Genomic DNA, 12657 nt, shown 5'->3' with positions numbered 1-12657 from the left:
AGGACTTAAAAAGCTCTGCATGTCCTCCATCAACAACACGTCTGTAAAGCGTCCTGTCCTTGCCGGCATGGTCGTGGGAGGAGGAGGATTACTTTCACCTCTTCCCCTGTTAGATTTCCGTTGTGCTGTGACATCACCCTTATACGCTGTGTAAAGCATACTTTTTAATTTATTTTGGAACTGCTGCATCCTTTCTGACTTGCGGTAATTCGGTAACATTTCAGGCACTTTCTGCTTATACCGGGGGTCTAGTAGCGTGGACACCCAGTACAGGTCGTTCTCCTTCAGCCTTTTTATACAAGGGTCCCTCAACAGGCGCGACAGCATGAAAGACCCCATTTGCACAAGGTTGGATGCCGAGCTACTCCTGTCCCGTTCCTCGTCCTCAGTGATCTCACTGAAGGTATGTTCTTCCCCCCCAGCCACGTATAACACCACGGGTACCAGATAGGTGACAACGAGTACCCTGGGATGACTGTTGTGGTTGGTCTTCCTCCTCCTCCTCAAAGCCACATTCCTCCTCTAACTCCTCTTCCTCACAATCCTCTTCCAGCGTTGCCGCAGGTCCAGCAAGCGATGCTGATAAGGCTGTTTCTGGTGGTGATGGTGACCACAACTCTTCCTCTTCCTCTTCACGCTCATCTACGGCCTGATCCAGCACTCTTTGCAGGGCACGCTCCAGGAAGAAAACAAATGGTATGATGTTGCTGATGTTGCCTTTGGTGGGACTGACTAGGTTTGTCACCTCCTCAAAAGGACGCATGAGCCTACAGGCATTGCACATGAGCGTCCAGTAACGTGGCAAAAAAAATCCCAGCTCCGCAGAGGCTGTCCTAGCACCCCGGTCATACAAATAGTCGTTAACGGCTTTTTCTTGTTGGAGCAGGCGGTCGAATGTTAGGAGTGTTGAATTCGAACGTGTCGGGCTGTTGCAAATCAAGCGCCTCACTGGCATGTTGTTTCGCCGCTGGATATCTGAAAAGTGCGCCATGGCAGTGTAGGAACACCTGAAATGGCCACACACTTTCCTGGCCTGCTTCAGGACGTCCTGTAAGCCTGGGTACTTATGCACAAAGCGTTGTACGATCAGATTACACACATGTGCCATGCACGGCACATGTGTCAACTTGCTCAAATTCAATGCCACCAACAAATGTATTCAGTTGTCACAAACCACTTTGCCGATCACCAGTTGGTGCGGAGTCAGCCACTGATCCACCTGTGCGTTCAGGGTGGACAGGAGTGCTGACATGTCATGATTCCCTTTTATTCCAGAAGTTTGGTCTCTAAGGGGTTAAAGAATCACTATAGTGTCAGGACTATATAAACCTTAGGTCCACCCTCTATCAGGGCTTACCTTTATCCAGCGCCAGGCTTCCTCGGCGCTGGTGACCTCTCCTCCCCCTCCGACGTCAGCTCCCGAATGGAGAAGATTGCGCAGCCAGAGCCGCACGCGCATTAAAAACGCCCATAGGAAAGCATTTCTCAATGCTTTCCTATCGACGTTCTGCATGTCGGGGAAGCGCCTCTAGCGGCTGTCAGGAAGACAGCCATTAGAGGCTGGATTAATCCTGCAATGTAAACGTAGCACTTTCTCTGAAACTGCTACGTTTACAGCTGCAGGGTTAAAACCTGGGGGACCTGGCACCCAGACCACTTCATTGAGCTATAGTGGTTCTTTAAGTTTATGTGGGCCGCAAAAAAAAACAACTTAAATTTTCATCGTAGGTTTGTTTTGAAAAGTACAGTATAAAAAAAAAAAAGCATCCCCCTCTACTAAACCACAACACCCACTTCTACTAAATCCCAGTCCTACCCCATATTTTATGCTGTTTTTTTTTTTTTTGTGGCCCACATTAACGTAAACCTTGTTTATGTGGCCTATGCTAGACTTCGAGTTTGACATGCTTGCTAGATAGATGAGTTTCAAATTCATAAAGGGCTTCATCCTGTGCACACACAGAAACTATATGCAAAAAAGCGTGCAGGTACCATATGAGTCCAGCACAGTTAACTCCTATTGCTGACACTGACAACGCGATATACTGGAGATGCCAGTAAGACAGTGGTCCCACGTTATGTGTGGTGAAATTACCTATTGATAACTACATTCTGGTTGAAAGTCAACACATTGATATTTAGAGCAACTGGGGTACACCTGCAATTTACTGTTGAATCGTGTCTGCTTTTTATACTACCTAAACACATACCTAGACATTGTTAAAATGATATATTCTCATCCAGATAGCAGCAAATACGCTGATTGCTAGAAACGGGAAATCTACTCCAATAGCCACAAGCATGTGCAAGCAGGGCTCTTGACGTGATGAAAAAAATAAAATAAAAGTATATGATTTGTGGGACGCCAACCTTCAAAACCAATTATACTGATGCTAGGCCAAAATTATGTTTTTTTTTATATTAATTTGTTTATGAAACTCTTAATAGCCTTGATTGACATGCATCTTCCAGAGATGCTGATGTTACATCATGTGTTTATACATAAATTTTTTATGCCGATTATATTACTATCTACTTGTTTATATGCCACCTTTGGTTGCTTTAAAAGTCTATATGCTTATGTGATTATACGTCTTGACATGTCTACCTGACAAGTGAGACTACTTGCCGGATATACCCATAGCCACTCCCCCATACACATCTGATTCCCTGGTTCCTCCTGACACTACCTATTATATTGTCCATAAAAAAAAAAAAAAAAAAGTGACATGGTCTATAAACCAAAACAACTGTATTAAAATTATAAGCACCATAACCACTTAATCTCAGAGAAAGGGTTATGCTACAAACAACCTGTGCCTGCAGCGTGTTTAATTCTCAAGAGAAACATTTTTATTTCTGTGTGCAAGGCTGCTCGCTTGCTTGGATGTGACTACCCCTGTCTGGGTCGTACAGAATCAGCTCCTGCTGCCTGATTCCTAAGCAATTTAATTTTCTAGATCCCCGATTTAAAAATAAAAAATTAATTGCTTGTAAATATAGGTCTCATTGATTTGAGTGCTAGACGTATCTTGCCCCTGCTGAACTAGTAAATGTTATGATGGCCAGTAAGATTCTGGTTTATACAGTAACATTTTCACTTTTGGCAGCAGGCCTGCCCATTATGTTCGTCACTAGTGATGGAGGTTGCAAATTGCTTACACCTAACAATTGATCCAGAGAGTATGGCACAGTTTACACTCTCATCTGAAAGAGTCACCGTCAATTTGCAGGTTTTTGTTATAAATTTTGCCTTTTTGTTCTTCTTTTCCTCCATGTTTTTAGTTTTTGTTCTAAATTCAGCTTTGTTTTTTTTAAGTTTACTTTTTCTTATGCGGAATGTGATCTTTGGCAATCGGCAGAGCTTAAGCAAAGTTTCATTTAAGTTGTAAGGGAATTTACCTCTAAATTTATCAGTAAACAGAAGCCCACAGAGGAGTAAACTGTAGAATACATGGACAGAGAAGAAAAATGGAGGCACTGAGTTTTTGAAATTTGGTAGAAAGACAAGATAATAAATCTTAAATAAAGAAATGTGGCAATTGGAGGGATATAATTATTGAAAAAGGAAACAAGACAAAAGAAAATTAAAAGAAACATGACAACGCGACTTCGAGGTCGATATGTAGATTCTTGAAAACAGAGTGCATCCCCATTTCAAGTTGGACTATTTTGGCCGTGAATTACAAATTCACTACAATTTTATCTTTAGTGAATAACTCTGCTAGTTTGAAAGATTGCTTTTGGTGTTAATTTTAAACCCTCCCTTGTTTCCTGAGTGTTTCAGAGACACACGTGAGCCTGCCAGTGCTTGCAAGAGTATTTTCATATAGCCATCTAATATCAAAAACATAAAAGGGATCATTTAAACACCATCTACATGATAAAATGAGACCAAAGCTGGTGAACCATGTTTTTTTTTTTTTTTAAATCAAGTTAAACAATCTCTTCTTATTTCAACATACCATCGTGGTAGCAATGTCAGAAATTAGAGGTAGCTTTATAAAACAAAAGATTTGTGATGTTATCGGTATATTAAACAAAACAAAATAAATCACAAGTAAAAAATGGTACTGAAATTAAAGGAAAAAAAAAATCCACAAAACATTATGCAATATGCTAAACAAGTCTTTGTGTAACTATAAGTCTTCATTTTAGAACATAGTATCAGAACCCAGTTCTTCTGTTTTGTATTTTCTTTGCTGTTGCTGCTCAGACACTTGCTTCAAAAAAAATCAATGCTCCCATTTTCATGTTGTTAAAGGGTGTAGATAGCATTCCCCGTGAAATAGCTCCATCTTCTCATATACTGTCAAGTTTCTTTAAGACAAACGGAGCTGTAAATGAACACATTTTAAAAAGTAAATTACACATAAGAAAAGTATATACAAATATATCTAGCCATAATTTCCATACCTCACGTGCACAGTATCTTAAAAGGTAATTTATTGCTATGTATAGACTAGTACTGTCTCGACCTTACCTGTGTCTGCCACATTCTTCCTCCTGGTGTTTATAGGCTCTCTAAAGTCGGTCAGCAACCCTATGTTTTAGCAGCCTTTGTGCTTGTCACACCTTGCAAAATCTCTACCAAATTACTTTCAGGCATCCTGTGTCTCAGGTATTATTTGCCCCACCATGCTGTTGCCAACTCCATGCTCCCAACACTGGCACACTTATAGTTCATGAAAGCCATATTACATCAACCTGCATACATATTGCCACAAAAAGCATGGGGATGACTAAAAGGAAAGGATGCACTAATGTATTTATTTATTTAGTTTAATTATAGTGATGTGTCTTTTCACCCGTGAAGGGAACTTTTCAAAACCACTGAAAAAGAAAAAAAAAAAAAAGGTTGTGCATTGCATGATTAAACACAGAATTATAAATTATGTCCTCTACTTAAAAGGATGACTAAAGTCTCCCAGAACACTTTATCTCAATTAAATATCTGATCAATTTAACCCTGCAATGTAAAACAATTATACAATGATTTACATTGCAGGATTAAACATACCTCTGGTGACTGTCTTCTGGACAGTCACTAGAGGTGCTTCCACTGCATAACATAGCAGCTCATAGGTAAGCACTGCATTCTATAACAACCGTTGGATGAGTGCACGGCACTCGCCATGTATGCGCAACAGGGCCGCACTGCCGAGAGGAGGCAATGTCTCCTTGATTACTTTTTGGAAAACAGAGAGGCAAGTAGTACAACATACACTTTTTTTTCTCAGTTTTCATTACACATGGGGGGACAGGGGTACTATAGTGTTCAAAATACATGTTCTATATAGGTTTTGTATAACGCTATAGTGTTCCTTTAAAGACATATAATAAACATTCTGAAACCTACATCATAAGGCACCTGATAAACATGTGCATAATTATTGTATTTTTTTTTCTATAATAATCAATGATGTAAAATTAATGTATTCCAGTGTTGTGTTTTAACAAATACAGAGTAGCTTATGCAGTTTTGTAGAAATGGCAATGTTTCCATTTCAGGGTTAAACACACCTCTTTTGGCTGTCTTCCTGGCAGCCACTAGAGGCACTTTTCATGTGCAAGAATACTGAGAACAGACAACAGTTTGATTTGCTTGCCCTTCGGGTGGGTCCCCCCTGAGATATAGTTTTAGCTCATCTTGTGCCATTATAAAAAAACAGACTGATCACACCCCTAAAGAGCGGCCCAGATCCGAAATGCAGGATACATCTACCCCAGACAATCATTTCATTCTTAGGAGTCGCCAGTGGGGTATACTGATGCAGCTCTTGGTACCGTGAGCAAGGAGTTTTACATCTGGATTAGCCTTTAAACTTGGGAGAAAACATGGTGAAAATAAAATACAGAGAATGGACTGCAACTCAATTAGCTTGCCCTTTGGTGGGTCCCCCACTCAGATCTTAAGCTGGTTTTAGCTCATGTTTTGCAGCGAAAACTTTCCTGCATTTCGGTTCTGGACTGCCCTTGTGAGTGGGATCAGTCTGATGTACAATGGTATAGGTTCACTCTGTAATGACACATGTGAGCAAAAACTATTTTGAGAGCTGAGCAGGGATTTACTGAAGGGCAGGCTATTGAGTTTCTCTAAGCTTTTGACCATTCTCAAAGTGCTCATGAAAAGGCAGTGCTTACATTTAGACTATAGACACCAGAACAACTACATTAAGTTGTAGTTGTTCTGGTGACTATCGTGTACCTTTAATTATAATTATCATTTATAAAGTGCCAACATATTCGGCTGTGCTTTACAATTATAGATAGGGAATATTCAGAGGTGAAGAAGGCCCTGCTCAAAAGGCTTTTAATGTATGCGGAGTTGAGGTATGCGGATACAGTTAGATGTTTTGCCCATGGGCACTTATAGATGACACTTACTTTCCCGGTTTTAAGACAGTGCTGTTGGGGGGGCGGAGCAAGCAGCCATCGCGCCAAGTCGCATCTCAGACGAGCTCCGGGAGACAAGCTGTATTGAGCCCACATTGAGGCACACCGAAAGCCCAAAACGGAGCACGGTCGACACCTATCGCCTCCGACCAGCATGGGGAAAAAGACCCTCAAATCCCGACAGGATCGGAGCGAGGGATCCCGTGATATCAGGGAACTGCTCCGCACTAGGCCGCAGCCCAAGATGGCGGCCCCGCTGCAAAGATCGCCTTCCTGCTCCTCGGGTGAGTTGGAGTATGATGCTCCAGACCGCATTCCAGAAGCCAGGGCCTCTGCGGCTAAGAAGGGGAGAAGGGCGACGGAGGTGGACGCTGACAGCGCCCCAACTACCAAGGGCGACCTTAAACTTCTACTGCAAGAACTACGTACAATGTTCCAAGCTGATTGCGCACAGATCCGGGAGGACATACACACCCTCTCGGGCCGCATGAAGTCAGTTGAAGAGGAAGCCGCGACGGCCTGTCAGACTCACCTCGACGCGGCCTTACTTACCCAACAGCTCACACAACAATATGCCACACTAGCCCGCCGGGTAGCAGGCCTGGAAGATACCCAGTGCCGACGCAACCTAAAAATAAAGGGGGTGAGCAACGACATAAGCAATGATGAATTACCACAGTATGTCAGACGCCTGCTGTCCACACTACTACCACCCAAACAGGTGAAATCGATGCCCACTGAGGGGATATACCGAGTGGGCCGCGCCTGCGGACCCACGACAGCTCCTCTGCGGGATGTGATTGTGACTTTCCGATCCCTTGCAGACAAGCGAGCTGTAACGTCTGCTGTTTGAGACAAACAACCACTGAACTTTGAACACTCCTCTCTATCTTTTTACGACGACCTGGAGAGCATCACTGCGTCCCGTTACTCAGCGACTACAGGCAGCTGGGATTCGCTACAGATGGGGCATACCACGCATACCAAGCCCTCGGACTATCCGACCAACCAACCCCTAGATACGGCTCATACGTCCCCCACACAATGGGACATAGATAACGTGGTGCCTTTCACACCCAGGAACGCACCAGGCATTGGGTGAAGAGATCCTGATACCCAGGGCTAACCCGGGACAATCACACTCCTCTGCATATCAATGCATACTGACACTCCTATGACTACCCTAGCAAACGCCAGCCTGGTACTGTTCCCATATTTCTTGTATTTAAAAATTTGTGCTGTTTTCTCATTTTGTTTGCTGGATAACCGTATATGTGAATATTATCTTACATATGTAACCTATCCATGATATCTTGCTGCACGTCAAAAATAAAGAATTTATAAAAAAAAGACAGTGCTGTTGCCATTGCCAGATCTTCCAAAGAGGCCACCATCCACTACAAAACAGCCACGAAACAGTCCCCAAGTAAAACCTCAATTTCAATGTCTGTCTGTGCTGAGCAGTGTGATCATTTATCTTTATTAGAGTGTCTTTTTATCATTGAGTATCTGGGTGTGTGTGTGTATATATATATATATATCTGTAGTGTAGTGTGCATCTCTGGAAAGTGTGCTTGGTAAGAAGCCCAAATAATTCTTATGGTGGCCCAGTTTCTGCTCTTTGCTTCAATTTTATCAGGAAATATGAATCTGCTTGAATAAAAGGTATAGTAACTGTGCAAAAAAAAAATAATAAGAATAATAACCATGTACTAACTCAGAGAATCACCACACTGGCATTACATTGGAAGCTTAGCCCCAGCGACAGCCCCCGGTGTTACTCACTGATTCTCAGCACGGCCACATAAATCAGGAAATTCCGCACCGAGACCAGCACGTCCTGCCTCATCTTCTTTCTCAGCTCCTCCGGGTCAGCTTTGGGACCCAGTCCCTCCAGTCGGAACATTGCGGCTGTAGAGCGGGCTGCAGTAACCGGCCGGGGACTCAGGGAAGCACGGGGTTGCTCACACGCAGCCTGGAGGTCAGGAGCACGTGGATAGAATGCGACCTCTGCTGTCTGTCGCAAACAAAGCGCGTATTACGGGCAGCGCCGAGGGACAAATCTACGAGTTCGCGTTGTGTGATTATATTATGGGCTTACTGGTACAATGTGAACACAGTGAAATGGGCGCTGGGTGACCTGTCTGTAAAGTAAAGAATAATACAAAATAATATCCATATACAGATAAAACGCAATTACCAGTTATATCTCTCTGTCTCTCGCATTTGTTATTAACATGTTTTAAGGGAAAAGTAATGCAAATGAAGGCACATTTTTGAATGTATTACTTTGTTGTTTTGTTGGTTTGAATTAATTCTGCAACTATAGGACTGGATTCTGGTAACAGTGATATGTGTAACTTCTTGCCATCAACCTCATCAGTCAGATTAACACAACCTAAATATTTAATTATAATAATTTGTAATAAATACACATTTTTTGTTACTTTTCTTCTGTTCTTGAGTGCCCCTTTAAAGAAACAGAGTTTTACTCTGTTATTTCTGAGGAAGCACTTTTTAGTGGCTTTCAAGTATGATAACCACTAAAGGGCATTTAAACCCTGTAATGTAAACATTGCAGTTCCTGCAGAATGGCATTGTTTTACACTGGAAGGTTAAAATATCACTTTATTGAGATAAGGTGTTCTGGGTGCCTATAGTGTCCTATGTATGCTATGCATAATGATGTCAGGTACCAAAAATTTTAAGAATTAACATTAGTCAGACCAGAAACTCTCATTCCAGACTGGCTAATGATGCTGGAGGAAGAGTTGCATCTCTATTAGCAAAGGGCTTTAAATTTGATGTGTTTAAACTGAATTACTGCAAATACAGACTCCAAGCACCATAAGAATTTATGAAGTACTCCAAAAATTAACATATACACACATATACATACACATTCTGACACACGCATATATACACGTAATTCACTGACAAAATCCGGTGAAAGTAGCCGAATTCTGACCAGAATGTCAATTCTCATATTTACTAAAGATTATTCCAGTCAGAATTTAGTCACCCAGACTGAATTTGCAGCAATCGACCAGTTGCATTTGGTGTCTGGTTGAATATTAGTGCTTTTCACATCTAAACCATGTGCAAAATATATGATTCAGAATATGCACAAAGCAAGTACAGAATCAAGTCTAGAGAGAAATGAGACTACTTGACTGTCAGAACGCTCTGATTGGTTGTCTGACAACTAATATTTTGAATAATAGGAAAATCTTTATAAAGGCTTTTATCACCTTTAAACCTCTTTCTGCAGAACGCAGTTGCAGGGTTCAGATGGGTTTATTTTTGCTGAGCTATGTTTTTATTTTTTGTCAGGTTTTTGCGAATCAGGTCCTTTTTTCCCCCCAATAGTACCATCGGGAATTATTGAGTTTTTTAATGGAAATTTTTGAGGCTGAAGAAAAGAAGATCTAAAGGGACACTCCACTATCCAAATACAAAAACATATATAGAAACATAGAATGTGACGGCAGATAAGAACCATTTGGCCCATCTAGTCTGCCCAGTTTTCTAAATACTTTCATTAGTCCCTGGCCTTATCTTATAGTTAGGATAGCCTTATGCCTATCCCACGCATGCTTAAACTCCTTTACTGTGTTAACCTCTACCACTTCAGCTGGAAGGCTATTCCATGCATCCACTACCCTCTCAGCAAAGTAATACTTCCTGATATTATTTTTAAACCTTTGTCCCTCTAATTTAAGACTATGTCCTCTTGTTGTGGTAGTTTTTCTTCTTTTAAATATAGTCTCCTCCTTTACTGTGTTGATTCCCTTTATGTATTTAAATGTTTCTATCATATCCCCCCTGTCTCGTCTTTCCTCCAAGCTATACATGTTAAGATCCTTTAACCTTATATACTCGAGTATAAGCCGACCCGAATATAAGCCGAGGCCCCTAATTTTACCCCCAAAAATTGGGAAAACGTATTGACTCGAGTATAAGACTAGGGTGGGAAATGAAGCAGCTACTGGTAAATTTCTAAATAAAATTAGATCCTAAAAAAATTATATTAACTGAATATTTATTTACAGCGTGTGTATATAATGAATGCAGTGTGTATATGAATGCAGTGTGTGTGTATGCAGTGTGTATGAGTGCAGTGTGTATATAATGAATGGAGTTCAGTGTGTGTATAATGAATGCAGTGCAGTGTGTGTATGAGTGCAGTGTGTGTATGAGTGCAGTGTGTGTGTATGAGTGCAGTGTGTGTGTATGAGTGCAGTATGTGTGTATGAGTGCAGTGTGTGTATGAGTGCAGTGTGTGTATATGAGTGCAGTGTGTGTGTGTGTATGAATGCAGTGTGTGTATGAATGCAGTGTGTATATAATGAATGCAGTGCAGTGTGTGTATGAGTGCAGTGTGTGTATATGAGTGCAGTGTATAGGAGTGTGTATAATGAATGCAGTGCAGTGTGTGTATATGAGTGCAGTGTGTATATAATGAATGATGAATGCAGTGTGTATGTGTGAGTGCAGTGTGTGTGTATGAGTGCAGTGTGTGTATAATGAATGCAGTGCAGTGTGTGTATGAGTGCAGTGTGTATGAATGCAGTGTGTATATAATGAATGCAGTGCAGTGTGTGTATGAATGCAGTGTGTGTATGTGTGAGTGCAGTGTGTGTGTGTGTGTGTGTGTGTGTGTGTGTGTGTGCAGAGCATTGGTGGGGGTTGGGCATTTTATTAATTATTATTTAATTATTATCTTAATATTTTTTTTTTTTTATTTTTTTTTAGGTAATTATTTTTTTATTTTATTATTAATTGTATTCATTTTTTTGTTATTATTATTGTAATATTTTTTTTTCTTATTATTTGTTTTATTCATATTTTTATTTTTTCGTCCCCCCTCCCTGCTTGTTAGCTGGCCAGGGAGGGGGGCTCTCACTCCCTGGTGGTCCAGTGGATGGGCTGGATGAGCCAGCACTCCCCAGGTAAGCCACCCTCCTGTCTATGGCTAGAAAAGTGTCTTTTTTGATTAGCATGTGTGTGTGTGTATGTCTGTCTGTTAGTGTGTCTTTGTGTGTGTGTGTGTGTATGTCTGGCAGTGTGCCTGTATGTCTGTCAGTGTGTCTGTGTGTGTTTCTGTCTGTCAGTGTGTCTGTGTGTGTATATATCTGTCTGTCAGTGTGTCTGTGTGTGTTTCTGTCTGTCGGTGTCTTGTGTGTTTCTGTCTGTCAGTGTCCGTGTGTGTATGTCTGTCAGTGTGTCTGTGTGTGTATATATCTGTCTGTCAGTGTGTCTGTGTGTGTTTCTGTCTGTCAGTGTCCGTGTGTGTATGTCTGTCAGTGTGTCTGTGTGTGTATATATCTGTCTGTCAGTGTGTCGGTGTGTGTTTGTCTGTCAGTTTCTGTGTTTGTATGTCTGTCAGTGTGTCTGTGTGTGTATATATCTGTCTGTCAGTGTGTCTGTGTGTATCTACATGTCTGTCAGTGTGTCTGTGTATGTCTGTCTGTTACTGTGTCTTTGTGTGTGTATGTCTGTCAGTGTGTCTGTTTGTGTATTTGTATGTCTATCATTGTGTATGTGTGTATCTGTATGTCTGTCAGTGTGTCTGTATGTCAGTGTGTGTTTATCTGTATGTCTGTCAGTGTTTGTGTGTATCTGTATATGTATGTCTGTCTATCTGAATGTGTATCAGTTTGTGTATATGTGTATCTGCATATGTGTCAGTGTGTGTATCTTCGTGTATGTGTATCACAGTGTGTGCGTGTGTGGCAGTGTATGTGTATATGTGCATACATCTCAACATTCAAACACCAACACTACACACAAATAACCACCTGCATGCAAACTTCAACACTACATACAAACACACCCCTGCATTCAAATGTCAACACTACATACAAACACACGTCTGTATCAGACACCAAAATTATATATAAACACACACCTGCATTCAAAAACCCAACACTACACGCAAACACTACATACAAACTCACCCCTACATTCACACAAACATACTCTATACAAACACATGCTTACAGTCAAACACACAAATACTGCAACGTGCTAAATACAATCCTGCAAGCATGGGGAATCGGTAGAGCCCCAGCTTTCAAAGCATTGTTGAAGTTGCACGACAGATGGGGATCTATCTTTTAGCCATCCTGTGTTCATACACAGACCGTCAAACAGTCTGTATGTCTCTGTATGACGATCTGTGTATGTATTCAAAAGGAATAAAGCAGGCAACACTCTAATAGTAATAATGGTATATTTATTGATAGGTGAACCACCCCA

At 41.3% G+C, this 12657-nt stretch overlaps 1 protein-coding gene across 1 annotated transcript; it reads right to left on the bottom strand.

Moving 5' to 3' along the window:
- Positions 1 to 3843: 3843 nt before the first annotated feature.
- Positions 3844 to 8345, bottom strand: TOMM5 (translocase of outer mitochondrial membrane 5). Its single transcript, XM_063457263.1, has 2 exons — positions 8182 to 8345; positions 3844 to 4337 (listed from the first exon to the last, which is right to left on the bottom strand). The coding sequence occupies exons 1-2, from the start codon at positions 8300 to 8302 to the stop codon at positions 4303 to 4305; spliced, it is 156 nt and encodes a 51-aa protein (XP_063313333.1). The 5' UTR covers positions 8303 to 8345; the 3' UTR covers positions 3844 to 4302.
- Between the last annotated feature and the right edge of the window lie 4312 nt (positions 8346 to 12657).

Source organism: Pelobates fuscus, chromosome 5 (assembly GCF_036172605.1).
Source record: "Pelobates fuscus isolate aPelFus1 chromosome 5, aPelFus1.pri, whole genome shotgun sequence".
NCBI lineage: Eukaryota > Metazoa > Chordata > Amphibia > Anura > Pelobatidae > Pelobates > Pelobates fuscus.
This window is presented reverse-complemented; position numbering and strand designations above follow the sequence as displayed.

Bases quoted from the DNA above. Each gene is read 5' to 3' on its own strand.
- TOMM5 (XM_063457263.1), bottom strand. From the start codon at position 8,302: ATGTTCCGACTGGAGGGACTGGGTCCCAAAGCTGACCCGGAGGAGCTG. The intron at 4,338-8,181 runs GTGAGTAACACC...GTTCATTTACAG, and splicing joins TGTGGCCGTGCTGAGAATCA to CTCCGTTTGTCTTAAAGAAA.